General features: G+C 45.1%; 1 protein-coding gene across 1 annotated transcript in view; it reads right to left on the bottom strand.

Moving 5' to 3' along the window:
- The window catches only part of LOC119853535 (maestro heat-like repeat-containing protein family member 1), a 74,135-nt gene that overhangs the window by 37,486 nt on the left and 23,747 nt on the right, over positions 1-12,902 (bottom strand). Inside the window, exons 18-23 of the mRNA XM_038396707.2 lie at positions 11,654-11,706; positions 10,970-11,077; positions 9,458-9,574; positions 8,939-9,049; positions 7,119-7,274; positions 5,249-5,377 (exon numbers count right to left, since the gene is read on the bottom strand). Coding sequence (XP_038252635.2) covers positions 5,249-5,377; positions 7,119-7,274; positions 8,939-9,049; positions 9,458-9,574; positions 10,970-11,077; positions 11,654-11,706 — 674 coding nt within the window. The remainder of the gene's footprint in view (positions 1-5,248; positions 5,378-7,118; positions 7,275-8,938; positions 9,050-9,457; positions 9,575-10,969; positions 11,078-11,653; positions 11,707-12,902) is intronic.

The raw sequence follows: 12,902 nt of genomic DNA, 5'->3' as shown, positions 1-12,902 counted from the left end.
GAGGGACACACACACAGAGGGGCTATTTTATCTCTGGGGCTCTCCAGATCTCAACTGTAAGAAGAATTTCTGACTATAGAAGATGCTTTAATAAAGCATGACTAAAATAATATCAAGAGTTTTTTTTAAAGGAGGAAATTTAGTCAAACCCTGATATACCTCAGTTCCCATGTGCCATAAAAACCTTCTTAAACTGGCTCAGTCAATATCACCACGACGAACAGGTAGACAGTTATGAGAGGTCCTGGGTGGGGCCACTAAAGTGCACAGGTTCCATGACAAGCTCAGTATTGAGAGCGGTGAATGGCTAAAAGCAGTGTTGGTGGTTGTTGATCTGTATATTGGAGTGCTAGGGGTATGCATTGTGTGTGCGTTTAAATGCTGAAAGGAGGTCTCAGAGTGCTGGGCATTCATTCAAGATGTGAGTGACTATAAATTGGGGAAAGCCTCCAATAACAGCAGGCAGGGCTAGTTCTGACAGGCCATGGAAACTGCAGTCACTTAGTGTATGTCTACACTGCAATTAAAAATCCTTGGCTGTCCCATCCAGCTGGCTTGGGCTCAGGTCTGTTTAATTTGCAGGGTAGACATTCGGGCTCTGGCTGCAGCCTGGACTGTAGCACCCTGCGAGGTGAAAAGATCCCAGAGCTCAGGGTGCAGCCCAAGCCTGAATATCTACACTGCAATTAAACAATCCCTGAGCCCAAGCCCTGCCAGACTTAGTCATCTGGTACAGGCCAGCTATGGGTGTCTAATTGCAGTGTAGACATACCCTAAGGGAGGTAGAGAGTTCGAGTTCTGTGCATGCTTGTTTTTCTCTCTTGCTCTACATATGGACAATGTGCAAGAAGGCAGAGCTGACCACGTGCTGGGCCTCACGGACCCAAAGACTGCATGTTCCTTCCCCAGATCCTGCTAAGTCTAAAACTGCTCAGTGTTGAGAAAACCTTCCCCCCGTCCACCAACCAGTGAGACATGACAGGAACTGGCAGTGGGGAAATGTATATCTGAAATTTTGGTGGGAGAGTAAGTGTTCTTTCCTCACCTGCTGCCTATCCCCCAAATGGATTCTTCCTCTGAGTCTCTGCTTACCCATTAATTTAATTATTCCTCCAGGCTCCCAACATTTCATGCTGCCTCTTACTTGGTGGCTTCTCTCATTATTTCTTCAGACATATCCCAGGTCTTTGGACCATGGCTGGGGCTCCCAGCCAGCTGCTCTATGTTACCCCTACCCAAGGGCTTCCTCCAGTGTCCCCTTGCATTCCTATAAATTTAATGTTGCCTCTGACTGCTTGTCAGGAATCAGGGCCTGTGGCAGAGCCAGACTCCAGACAACCTTACCAAACAAGTACAACTGGCCTGCTTGATTGGCTACACTGTCTGATTGGTTGGAAGGGTCTGCAGACTGGCTCTTAAGCCCTGCAGCAGTTCAGCCAGTGCTCAAAGCATTTGCCCATGGTTGTGATAGCTCTTTTGCCTGGCTTGTTCCAGACTTGGACCCCACCATCCCTCACTCCAGGTAGTCAGATTCTGACCCCCGGCTCCAAATCAGGACCTGTGACTTTGGCTCTGGCATCTAGCCTCTGACTCTGGTTCTGACCCTGGGCTCCAATTCCTGGCAACCAACTCCTGCTCTAACCACATGGCATGACTGCCCACATCTTGGTCACTGACAAGTTTGAGTAGCCCCTACACAAACAATAAGGGATATATGGCTGATGCAGCACTATGGAGTCTACAAAGGACAATCTCTTTCTCACCCTCATCTCCAATCCCAGCTTCCCATGAGCCCAAGCTCCCCTGCCTGACAAGTACAATTGTAATCATGACAAATGTTGTGGGTTCCTAAACCAGTGTTGGCTCCTATTTCTGCTATGCCCACAGCTATACCCTACTGACCAAATCAGAGTGGGTTTAATTGCCAGCCTGCTTATTGTGTAGTTCCTGGCTTGGGTATCTCTGCTCCTGACAAAAAAAAAATGATGCCCACTTCTGGGACAATTTGAGGACTTTGTTAGAGCAAATGAGTGGCTAAAACCATGCTTCAAATGTTGTGGCAAAGGTGCCAGCAAGTTGCTAAATATGCAGCAGAGTTCTGATGTCTGAGTGGAATTCTTGGGATAAACTGTCTTGCCCAAGGAACTCACCATGGACCTGCATAAGATGGTGGAAATATCTGACTGGACTGTACCCAAGGACATATGGCAGATCCAGTGATTCCTGGGGTTTTCTGATTTCTGCAGGCAATTTATTAAGGGATTCTCTAACCTGGTTGCACCCATAATGGCACTCCTGCAAAAGGGGGTCAGATTGGCCTGGTCTGCAGAGGCTTAGCTGGCCTTTGACTGAAGAGGGAATTCACCTCAGCACCCATCCGAATTCATCCAGATCCCACTAAACCATTTACAATTGAGCCCAATGCCTCAAACTTTGCCATAGGTGCAATATTATCTCACCATGTGGAGTCTCACAAACAACTCTATTCTTGTGCTTTTTATTCTTGAAAGCTAACCTTGGGAAAGGGATGTAGGGATCGAGGTGGTTTTTGAGGAGTGGCACCACCCCCTAGAAGAAGCCTGATTCCTGGTCCAAGTTCTGATGGACCACAAGAATCTGGAGTACCTACAGACTGCTAGATGTCTTAACTAAGACTTAGAACTTCCAGTCACTCTTCTTTGCTTGCTTCAACTTTGTAGTAACCTATCGTCCAGGGACAAGAAACAGGAAAGCTGATGCCCTATCCAACAAAGACGAATATCATGAACCTGGAGAAGAGCCCTCTGCCACCATGCTCAAGGTTTCCAACTTTGTCAACAGGACAATTGATAGCGATCTGACGTCCTCCACCCACTCCCTGCTTCCCAGCAACCCAGATCCACCAGAATCTGAATGATGCAATTCCCCAGCCAGATTCCTAGTTCTGACTACCAAATGGCCTCCTCTGTCACTCACCTGGATTGTGTTTATGTTCCAGGGGGACAACCTTGGCTTCAGGTATTAAAACTATGCCACAGTTCACTATTTGCAGGCCATTTTGGCTAATTCATGAGCTGGAATATGGTTTTGAGGAGCATCTAATGGCCAGGCCTATGAGCTTACTGCAAGAATTATATTAAGTCCTGCAAGCTGTATGTCCATACCAACAACCCACAATCAGGATCCTGAGGGTTCCTCCAGCCTCAGTATACTATATCAATGGACTTCACTGTAGAACTGCCATGCTCCCAGGGACAGTTTGTAATCCTGGTTATCATCAACCTCCTAACAAAACAGTGCACTTCATCCCATGCTGTATTGTTCCTACCACATGTTGGATTGCTTGACTCTTCCTGGAAAATGTCCTCCATTACCATGGGTTACTGAGGGGCATTGTATCACACTGGGGTCCCCAGTTCATCTCCCGATTTTGGCAAGAATCTCTCAGATTCCTTGGCACTGAGTCCCTCACATCATTCACCTATCACCCACAGACTAATGGACAAACAGAGTGTCAATCAAATCTTGGAGCAGTATCTTTGCTGCTTTTTGAGTTATCCTTGTGACGACTGGCTTCCCTTGCTGTGCGATGTCGAATTTGCATATAACAGTGCAATCCATCCCTTGACCCAACATAGCCCATTCTTTGCAAACTATGGCTTTTACCCCCACTTCCACTCAGCCTTCACCCCGAGTTTGCCAGTACCGACTGCGGTGCTTTTAGCCTCCCACCTACACCAGGTGCACTGGGAGCTCAAGGAACACTTGAAATCCACCAAAGAAGGTATCTACACTATGGACCAAGAGTGCCAGGCTGCCCCCACTCTGGTCATAGGGGACAAGGTGTGGCTGTCAGCCCAGAATCTTAAATTGAGCCACCCATCTGCCAAATTAGACTACCAACTACCTGGGCCCCTTCAAGATTACAGAACTTGTGAGCACAGTTGCCTTCAGATTACAGCTACCTGAGTCCTTGAAAATCCACCCTGTCTTTCCCATCTCACTTTTTAAGCCCTACACCAAGAACCCATACCCAAATGGCTCCAAACCACCACCACCACCCATAACAGTCTTTGGACAGGAGGAATATGTGGTCAACCAAATCCTCAAGTCTTGGTGAGTTAGGGCAAGGCTCCAATACTTGGTGGACTGGGAAGGCTATGGTCTGGACAAATGGCTTGGGAACCAGTAGAGAACATCCATGCCCCAGACCTCTTCTAAGAATTCCATCAGAAGTACTTCAAGAAACCAATCTCTGAGGCCCCTATGAGGCATTCTTGGGAGTGCGTGGGGGGTGGGGTGGGGGGGATTGTCAGGAACGAGGGCCTGCAGCAGAGCTAATCTGGAACCAGAGCCTGCAGCAGAACCAGGATCTGGGCAACCTAACAAGTGCAGCTTGCTGTAGTAGGCTGATTGATTGGTTACACCAGCTGATTGGCTGGGAGATTCAGCAGACCAGTTCTTAAGTCCAGCAGCAACAGTTCAGCAGTTGCTCAAAGTATTTGTACACAGCTGCGATAGCTCCAGCACTTGCTTATTTCCAGAATTGCTCCCACCTTATTCCAGTTTTGCTTTTGCCTCTTTCCAGTCCTTATCCTCCCTTGGCCCTGTCTTGCCTCACTCCTGGTACTTAGTTCTGACTCTTGGCTCAGATTCCTGGCTCTGACTCTGGGCTATCCACTCCTGCTCTAACCACTAGGCATGACTGTCCACTGTGCTCATTGATACTGCCACCACTTCATGCTGCCTACTGCTTCCTCTTTCTGTCCCCGCACCTCTCACCCTGCAAACCAGATCACCCTGACCTCTCTGCACCCCCAGCCAAGCTGCTACATACACATATCGGCTCCACCTCCAGTCACTGCCCTGATTTATAGGGATGTAAGGACTACTAATAAATATAATTGTCATTTTATTTTAAAGTGGGGACAAAGTGGATCAGTGGGACTATGGAAGATCCCAGATGTGCTTGGACCAGCCTTGCAACCAGGTTCCAGCAGGGGTCATTGATTCAAAGTGTCAGAGCTCTGCGTATGGCTGCCATGTGCTCAAAGTGTGGGAGCTTTGTATATAAACTCCATCACGCCCAGCTTTTTACTGCCAGTGTTGCACAGAGTTCCCTATAATTGCCCAACAAATAGAGACCGTAGGCCAGATTCTGCACTTGTTTCCAGGGTGTAAAATGTGATTAACTCCACTGATTTCAGTGGGGTTACTCTAAGACTGTAAATGAGAGCTGAACTTGGCCCCATTTGTATATTTTACTCACCACCATGAATGCCACGATCACAGCTTTCTGCGAGAATTCATGGGCTTCTTTTGCTTTCTGGGCAATGTTGCCAACAGTTCTGGTGAAAGCAGCCATTGACCTCAGAAAGCTCAGCTTCAGACCTAGGTGCTAAATCCCACCAGGAATGGGGAGAAAGACAGTTTAGTGCATTAATGACAGGAGAAATAAAGCAGTTTAGGTCGTAGCTAGATTAGAATATAAAGATGAGATGTTAGATCCAGCTAGCTAGCTTCTACTGGTAGAGTAAAATGTTTACACCTTCCCCCCGGCCAGGCCTTAAGTCAACCAGTTATTCACACTCTAAAACATGACTTTTTCTAGGCTACAGTTTTACAAGATGTTAATTAGACCAAGTTAGCTAACATCATACCTTTACATCTTAGTCTAGATAGGGCCTTAGAGTGCTCATGTCAAACATATTATAATGAGATAATGTCCCTTACCCATCCTGCCTGTTCCACATTCTAAGGCTGTGTCTGCTCTTGAGACCTTACAGTGGTGCAGCTGTGCCACTGTAAGGTCTCCCGTGTAGCCGCTTTATGCTAACGAGACAGAGCTCTCCCGTCAGCATAATAAAACTTCTGCCAATGAGCGGTGGTAGCTATGTCAGTGGGAGAGTGTCTCTTACCGACATAGCGCTGTCCACAGCAGCACTTCTGTCGCTGAAACTTATGTCAGTCATGTGGATGTTTTTTCCCCCACGGGCAAAAGTTTTACCGAAAAAAGTGCTAGTGTAGACATAGCCTAAGAAATGTTCTCTCCCTACCCAACTGATATCCAACATCTATTCTCATTGCCTGAACTCAGAAGCAAGGATAACTATTATGTGTTGAGACCTTATGACGCACTGAAATACAGGAACATAAAGAGAGGCTCATATGTATTTAGTATCTTCATACCAGTATCATTTGTTTTAATTATCATGATTAACAGAACACTTCATTAAGGCTGTAACCCACCATGTATGATAATAACAATCACTCTAACCATTGGAATATGAATTTGAAAAATCAGAAGCTACACCAGAGGTAAACTTTTCCATTTAATTTAAATAAGAAGGGAACAGCCTGAAACCGGACTGTCACCATACCTATAAAAATATCCATTAGATCACATCCCCCTACTTTTCATGCTCAGATGGAAAGAGAGACATTTTCTACATCCTACATCAGATCATGTGACCAAGAATCTGACAAACCTCCTTCTGTTTCCATGACATTCAGAGAAGGCAAATCTCAGAAAATCTCCCTTTCTCTCTGATTCCAGTTCTCATGACCAAGTGACAAGTGAGATCACCATATTTAGACAACACTTCAGAAACCCACTTTGCTAGAAAAGGTTACTGCCAATCTCATCTACTAGTCTCAGAAACATCTGAAAACAGACAAGGGAGAGGCACAGGGAGTGTAGAGGGAAGGGACCTGGTAACTGTACCTTACCTTTTTCTGGAGCGGTTTTTCAAACACCAAAAAACACCAAACCAGAAATCCTTGTTCTGCTGAAAGAACTCTTACTATCTTTAAAAAAGGAAAGATCTTGGGTATTATAGAACAGCAAGTGTTACTTCAGAATCAGGAAAATTAGTTAGATGGATCACTAATCTGATTCATTATGGCAATCCCTATGTTCTTATGCTGTGGATGCAACGCAGATATGGGGCCCTTACAGGGACCCCTTTCTAGAACATTCACATCAGAAGCAATAATGGGATGATGTCCCAGCAGATAGTTTCCTGTCAGCTTCCTAGTGGAGACAAGCTGAGCCCAAAACAAAGATTACTGCACCCCAGGAACTCTAATGCTTAAGGAGGAGAAAAGCATCCAGAGCAATAGGTCCACGTTCATAGTACCGTGGCTGAGGCAGTGTAGCAGCAGTAACGGTATAACATTTGGGACAGGATGTGGTCCACCCAGGGCAGGATGTTGTCCTTTGTTTCCTTGGCCACCTGGTCATAGCAAAGGTGAAGGGTGCTGGATGCCATACTCCACTTACTCTGCTGTGCATCCTGTGGTGGAAAGGGAGATAAATGCAAACTCATCTTTCTAAATCATTCTCTCTCATGGACAAGCCCCTTCTTTCCACCCACCCCCGCCCCCGGTTCCAACAGAACTGCTCCACTGTCCAAATATTCGGTGCTAGAAAATTGTCTATAGGTAAGAGAAAACTTGCAGATGAAGGAGAGGTTCTCAGAAGAGCTGAGACTGATAGGCTTTATGGCCAGAGGGGACCATTCTGATCATCTAGTCTGACCTTCTGCATAGCATAGGCCATAGGATTTCACCCAGTGATTCTTGCAGTGGAGGAGGGAATTATTCTTCCTTGCCACATGAGTGAACTCTATTGAGGCCAATTACTTGTGATTGAACTAGAACAAATCTAGTCTCTCTCTTAAAAGGACATCCACTCTTGAGTCAAAACTTCAAGTAGGGAATTTACAACAGATGTGATATTTCAAGAGAAATATCCATTGTGTAAGCAGGGTCTGAATGACCTCTCCCTTCACCTAGTGATGAGCTGGGGGGAAAAGATGTCAGGACTAAACTGTGTTTAGATGACTACATTTACTCTGCCTATGTATTCAGCAGACAGAGCTGTGTGGCCAAAGTGATCAGTTTTGGCTGATGTTGGGTCAGTGCTACCCTCTTTCAGGAGACAGAAGTTTAAATATCGGAACAGGGAAAGCTAAGCAGCATCTTCTCCTGTGTGAGGGGAAGGGGAGTCTGTAACTCCAGCACACTCAAGCGGACTCCAAGACAATGGGGTAATATTTCTCATTTGCCACATTTTACAGAATTCATTCCTGCAGTCCTTTGCTCACCTGAATAATCTTTTCAAAGCCCATGGAGAACACACTACTCTCATGAACAAGACTTTGCAGAATTGGACCCACAGTTTGTATCCATCAGCGACATTATTGCAACATGAAGGCAGAGATTTTAAATCACACAGATGCAGAAAATTCGGGTTCCCGCAACAACCTTAACTCTCCCACCTTGTTCATTTGCATTACAAGAGGGTCTGTGATTGGGCATATAAATGAGGGGTTGTGGACGCAGTCAACCCTCACCTGGACACACTATATCTGCAATAGGTGTCAGGTTTGGAGGGAAGGGTTAAAGGGGAAAGTTACTTAGACTTAGAATCTTCTGTGTCTAGTGGCACATGAGGCAACACATTTCACCCCCTCCCCCCCGCTGTCTGTCCATAGCAAGATATTAAAAGGGGAGAGTACAGCTCAGTCAGGGGAGACTGCCGCCTGCCAGAGCCTCCCTGAGGGAAGGTAGGCCTGATGGGGAACGATTGTTTGATTTAATCACCCGTGACCTATCTGCTGGTGCTGAACGAGTCTACTGCAGGTGATGCCCCACTTGAAGGCCTTTTGTTTCCTCCCACCAGACTGGAGGCCCTGCAGCAGTTTGTCCTGAGACCAGAAGTGGTCACAGGTCTCTCCCTAAAAGATCACATGTCATCAGGTAGTGCAACCCATTCTTCTACAAACATAATTCCTACTGGAAAAAGGCAGCACTCTCCTCTGTAACTTTAAACAAGTACAGATGACCCCAGAAGCGTCACTGAAAAGAATGGATGGAGGGCAGTCTGAGAAACCTGAGTGCTTTGCAAGCCACATTTGAGCCATTGTTTCACATTAAAATAACATGTTATCTGTACCTCACTGGGTGAGCTTTCATCTGCGTTCACAATGTTAATGAATTCCTGAAGCACCACCAAGGTGTCCTTCAGGTGGCGGGTAGCTACGAGACTGATGGCAGAAGCAATTCCCTAAAACACAGAGTCATGCTTCAGTATGGAACACTTCTCTTTCCTTGTTCCTGTACCCTCCACCCCAACCTTTCCACCACCCAGACATCCCTTCCACATCCCTTCCCAAGCTTTGGAGAGCACCAGGGGCCTTCTATTCCATTCATATAGGGGAGGCAAAGGCTATCTCCTCCATCATCACTCTCCTCCTTTCCCTAGTCTGCTTACGGATCTTTGACAGTCTTTATATTCCTCTTCCTTTCCCTTCCTCCACTCCAAGATTACATAATTTCTCCCATTCTAGTTCACACAGAGATATTTGTCACTCTTCCATTTATCTCTTTGCCCCCCTCTCCAGTCTATGGAAATTATCATTAGTCCCTTTCTCTCTCCACAGAGATTCATTGATGACCACTCCATTTCCCTCACCTCTCTCTCAGCTTCCTCCTGCTGAGAAGTCCGTAGTAGAATGCTGAGGTACTCCCTCACCACATCTCTGTTTCTTGATGCCCGTAGGACTGCCCCATAAAATTTATATGGGAAAATCTGTAAAATACAGGATCATCATTAGATACAGGGGAATGATTATTCCCCATTAATACATTTAGATCTCACTGTTTGCAGTATATAAAAAGAAATAATTTCTTTGGTGTTTTTAGATCTTTGAAAGAACTTCACATCATTATGGGCTATGAGTAAAGAATTGTGTTGTTTGTTGGAACACTAATTAGAGCCAGTTACAGTGTGACCTCCTTCAACTCTAAAATGCCCAGCAGGGCTCATTATATCTTTGCAAGATAAAGATTTTGGTGCCCTTCACACATCTTATATTGGAAGGTCACTGTTTTCAGGAACTGCAAATGACCATGATCCAGAGAGCCTTCAGAATGGAGGCTGTCCAGATGATCATATATATCTGTTTACTAAGGCTGAGGTTTTAAGAAGTAGGGTACCTAAAATTAGACTTGTAAATCCATATTTACGCACCTAAATCAGAGTCTAATAAGTGATGAGCACCAGCTGCTCCTATTTTCACTGGAGCTACATTGTTTTACACCATTTGAGGATCTGGCCCCATAGTTGGAGAACCATAAAAGAGAAGACAGTATAATGGGAATACCACATCTGAGAAGCATAATTTGCCCACAAAGAGTAGATTATATATGCTGGGTTATTAGGAACTATTTTGGTAGTCCCATTGCAGCACACAATATTCAATATACACTTTTGGGGTGGATCACCACCTAAGACTTATGGCAGAAGTGTGTTTTAAAAAGGCACTGGAATGAGGAGAGGGTAGTCACTTAGACCTCGATCCAGCAAAGCACGCAACACATGCTCAACTTTAAATATCTGAGTAGTCCACTGAAGTCAATGGAAGCCAAATGGGAATTTAAAATTCTTCTAACAGAGAATATTAATTCCACTTTCTCTAACAAATAATCCTGTGTTTTTGTAGGTTTTTCCATATAAATTTGATGGTGAAGTCAAGAGGCCTACACATGGGCTGAAAAATAAACATGTGCCTAAGTGCTTTGCTGGATCAGGGTTTTGACACACAGGACCGGAAGATTCTTCCCAGCATAAAGGACACAAATACAAAGAAAGCACAAATGCAAGAACAGGAGATGAAATCAAAGAGAGAGCAGTTAAACTAAATGTCATGAGTGAAGAGAGCGGGTAGAAATGGTCTGTACAGTAGAATTCTACTGTGTCAGGTATTCTGGAGCCATCAGGGACAACTGCCCCCTTGAACATGTTCTAATGCTGCATAACTTACAGATCCCCATGGAAAGAGCTCTAATATGTATTTCTTAAACACTGACCCTGGGCACCTTGTAACCCAGCCAGTCTTGCATACTTTCATCTCCCCAGAAACCTCTCCTAACACAGTAGACTGCATTTGTTGTTTCACTCCTATTCATTATATCCAGAACTGACCTTATCTTGGGGCCTCTGAGAATAGTTTTTGCTTTTCACGAGAATCTCATTTGCAAGCTCACAGGACCATGCATCATCCATAATGGCTTCCACTGACCTTTCTAAAAACTGATCAGGGGTAGGGAGAAAGTCTGTTAGGAAGAATACTTACAGCTCTTCAAACTCGTTGTTACCTATTTTCAAAGTATACAAATAGCCCGACATTTAGAGACAGCTAGTCAGAGGGTCTTTTATTGAAGCAAGACATTAGGAACAGAGGAATTGCTAGAAAGCCTATTTAGTCTGGTATTCTGTCACCAACAATGACCAGTACCAGATACTTCAGAAATAGCGTAGGGTGAAGACTGACCTTTACCCCCATGGCCCGCTAACCAGCATAACCGCGCCCAGTACACGGAGCAAAGTATGTTTCACTGGATATTGGCCCAGTGCAGGGTACTCTCTCCCCCCAGGGCAATGAGGAAAATACGATGCTTCAGGAATCCCAGAATGCACTGCTACAATCATTGCTGTAAAATCTGCTGTATGTGGATGCACAAATATGGTTTTGTTGCTATGTGGATGCACACAGTTGGCAAGGGCAGATGATCCTGCAGTGGTAGAATAGACACATGCTGAACATAGGTGGAACACAGTAGGCACATCGTCGAAGAGCTAAAGGCCCCCCGAGAAGATGAATGTTACCTGAAGCAACTTGTCCTTCCATTTCTCCTCTTCCAGAGTTTCTTCGTTATGTGCTGAAAGAGGCAGAAATGCAGCTTGTCAGCAAAAGTGTTTTGAACACTGTTCAGATTGACTCAGCAAGACGTAATGGAGACTCCAAATACCAGCACAGAGTGAGATGTATCAGCTAGGATGTGTGCTTTAGCTTGGCGATCAACATACACATATTGTATGCAAGAAAAGTATTCAACCACTGGAACAAATTACCAAAGGAAGTAGTGGATTCTCCATCAGTTGATGTCGTCTAGAAAGGCATCCAGTCTTGATCTAAAGTCATATTTTAGCTCAGCAGAAGTTTTTGGGATCAATACAGGGGCAACTGGGTGGAATTCTTTTGGGTGTTACACAGGAGGTCAGGCTAGATGATCAAATGGTTCCTTCTGGCCTTAATATCTATGGATCTATGAAAAAGTTATCAAAGCTGATGGAGATACTGCACAGCTGTCATTTCCAGGCAAAACAGCAAGGTCTTTAAAGATGGGATTTTCAAAGGAGCCTAGGGAATCTAGGTGCCCAATTTCCATTGAATTTCAGTGGAATTGGAGTGCCTAACTCCCTTTCACTCATCTGAAACATCTCAGTTTTAATCCCTTCTCGCAGACAAGTTAAAACCATATTCCCTCCTCTCCTCAGCAGTCTAAAAGAATGGCAGGGGCTATATTTAGAGAGTTATGACCCTTCTGCCCCCCACCCCCGCACTCCACCTCATTATTACTTGGGGAAAAATTCCTGTTGAAAAGTTAATGAGAGCCTGAATAAGGACTAAGGGCCTCAGGATTTGATTCTAGATAAATAATATAGAAAAAGACAAGGTTGGCAAACAAATTTTCCTTCCCTTCCAGACCTGACTCGGAATCAGGGCTACTAGGAAAGAAAATCCCTAATGGACTCAGGAGGTGGGGAGGGGGAGAAGGAGTTCTGGCCTCCCTTGCTCCAGAACTCCAGTCAAACAGGAAAAGAAACAAGAATGGAACATAAGCCAATAGGAAGTGTATTTGTACATTTAGGCTGAGACCTAAACCCAGTGAAGCTGGAAGAAATGGATTGCATTACAATGTATTCACTCAAGAGCAAATGTCAATCCAAGGTGGTGTGTTGGGCTGGGTAAACCACTATGAGCCAGTCTTGCTACCATTGAAATCAGAAGCAAAACTTCAAATGACTTGTGTGGGAGCAGGATTGTGTAAGTCTATAAGAGCTGCCTTGACAC

This window comes from Dermochelys coriacea, chromosome 3, assembly GCF_009764565.3.
Source record: "Dermochelys coriacea isolate rDerCor1 chromosome 3, rDerCor1.pri.v4, whole genome shotgun sequence".
Taxonomy (NCBI): Eukaryota; Metazoa; Chordata; order Testudines; family Dermochelyidae; genus Dermochelys; species Dermochelys coriacea.
Note: the sequence above shows the minus strand (reverse complement) of the source record. Positions and strands in the feature narration are given on the sequence as shown.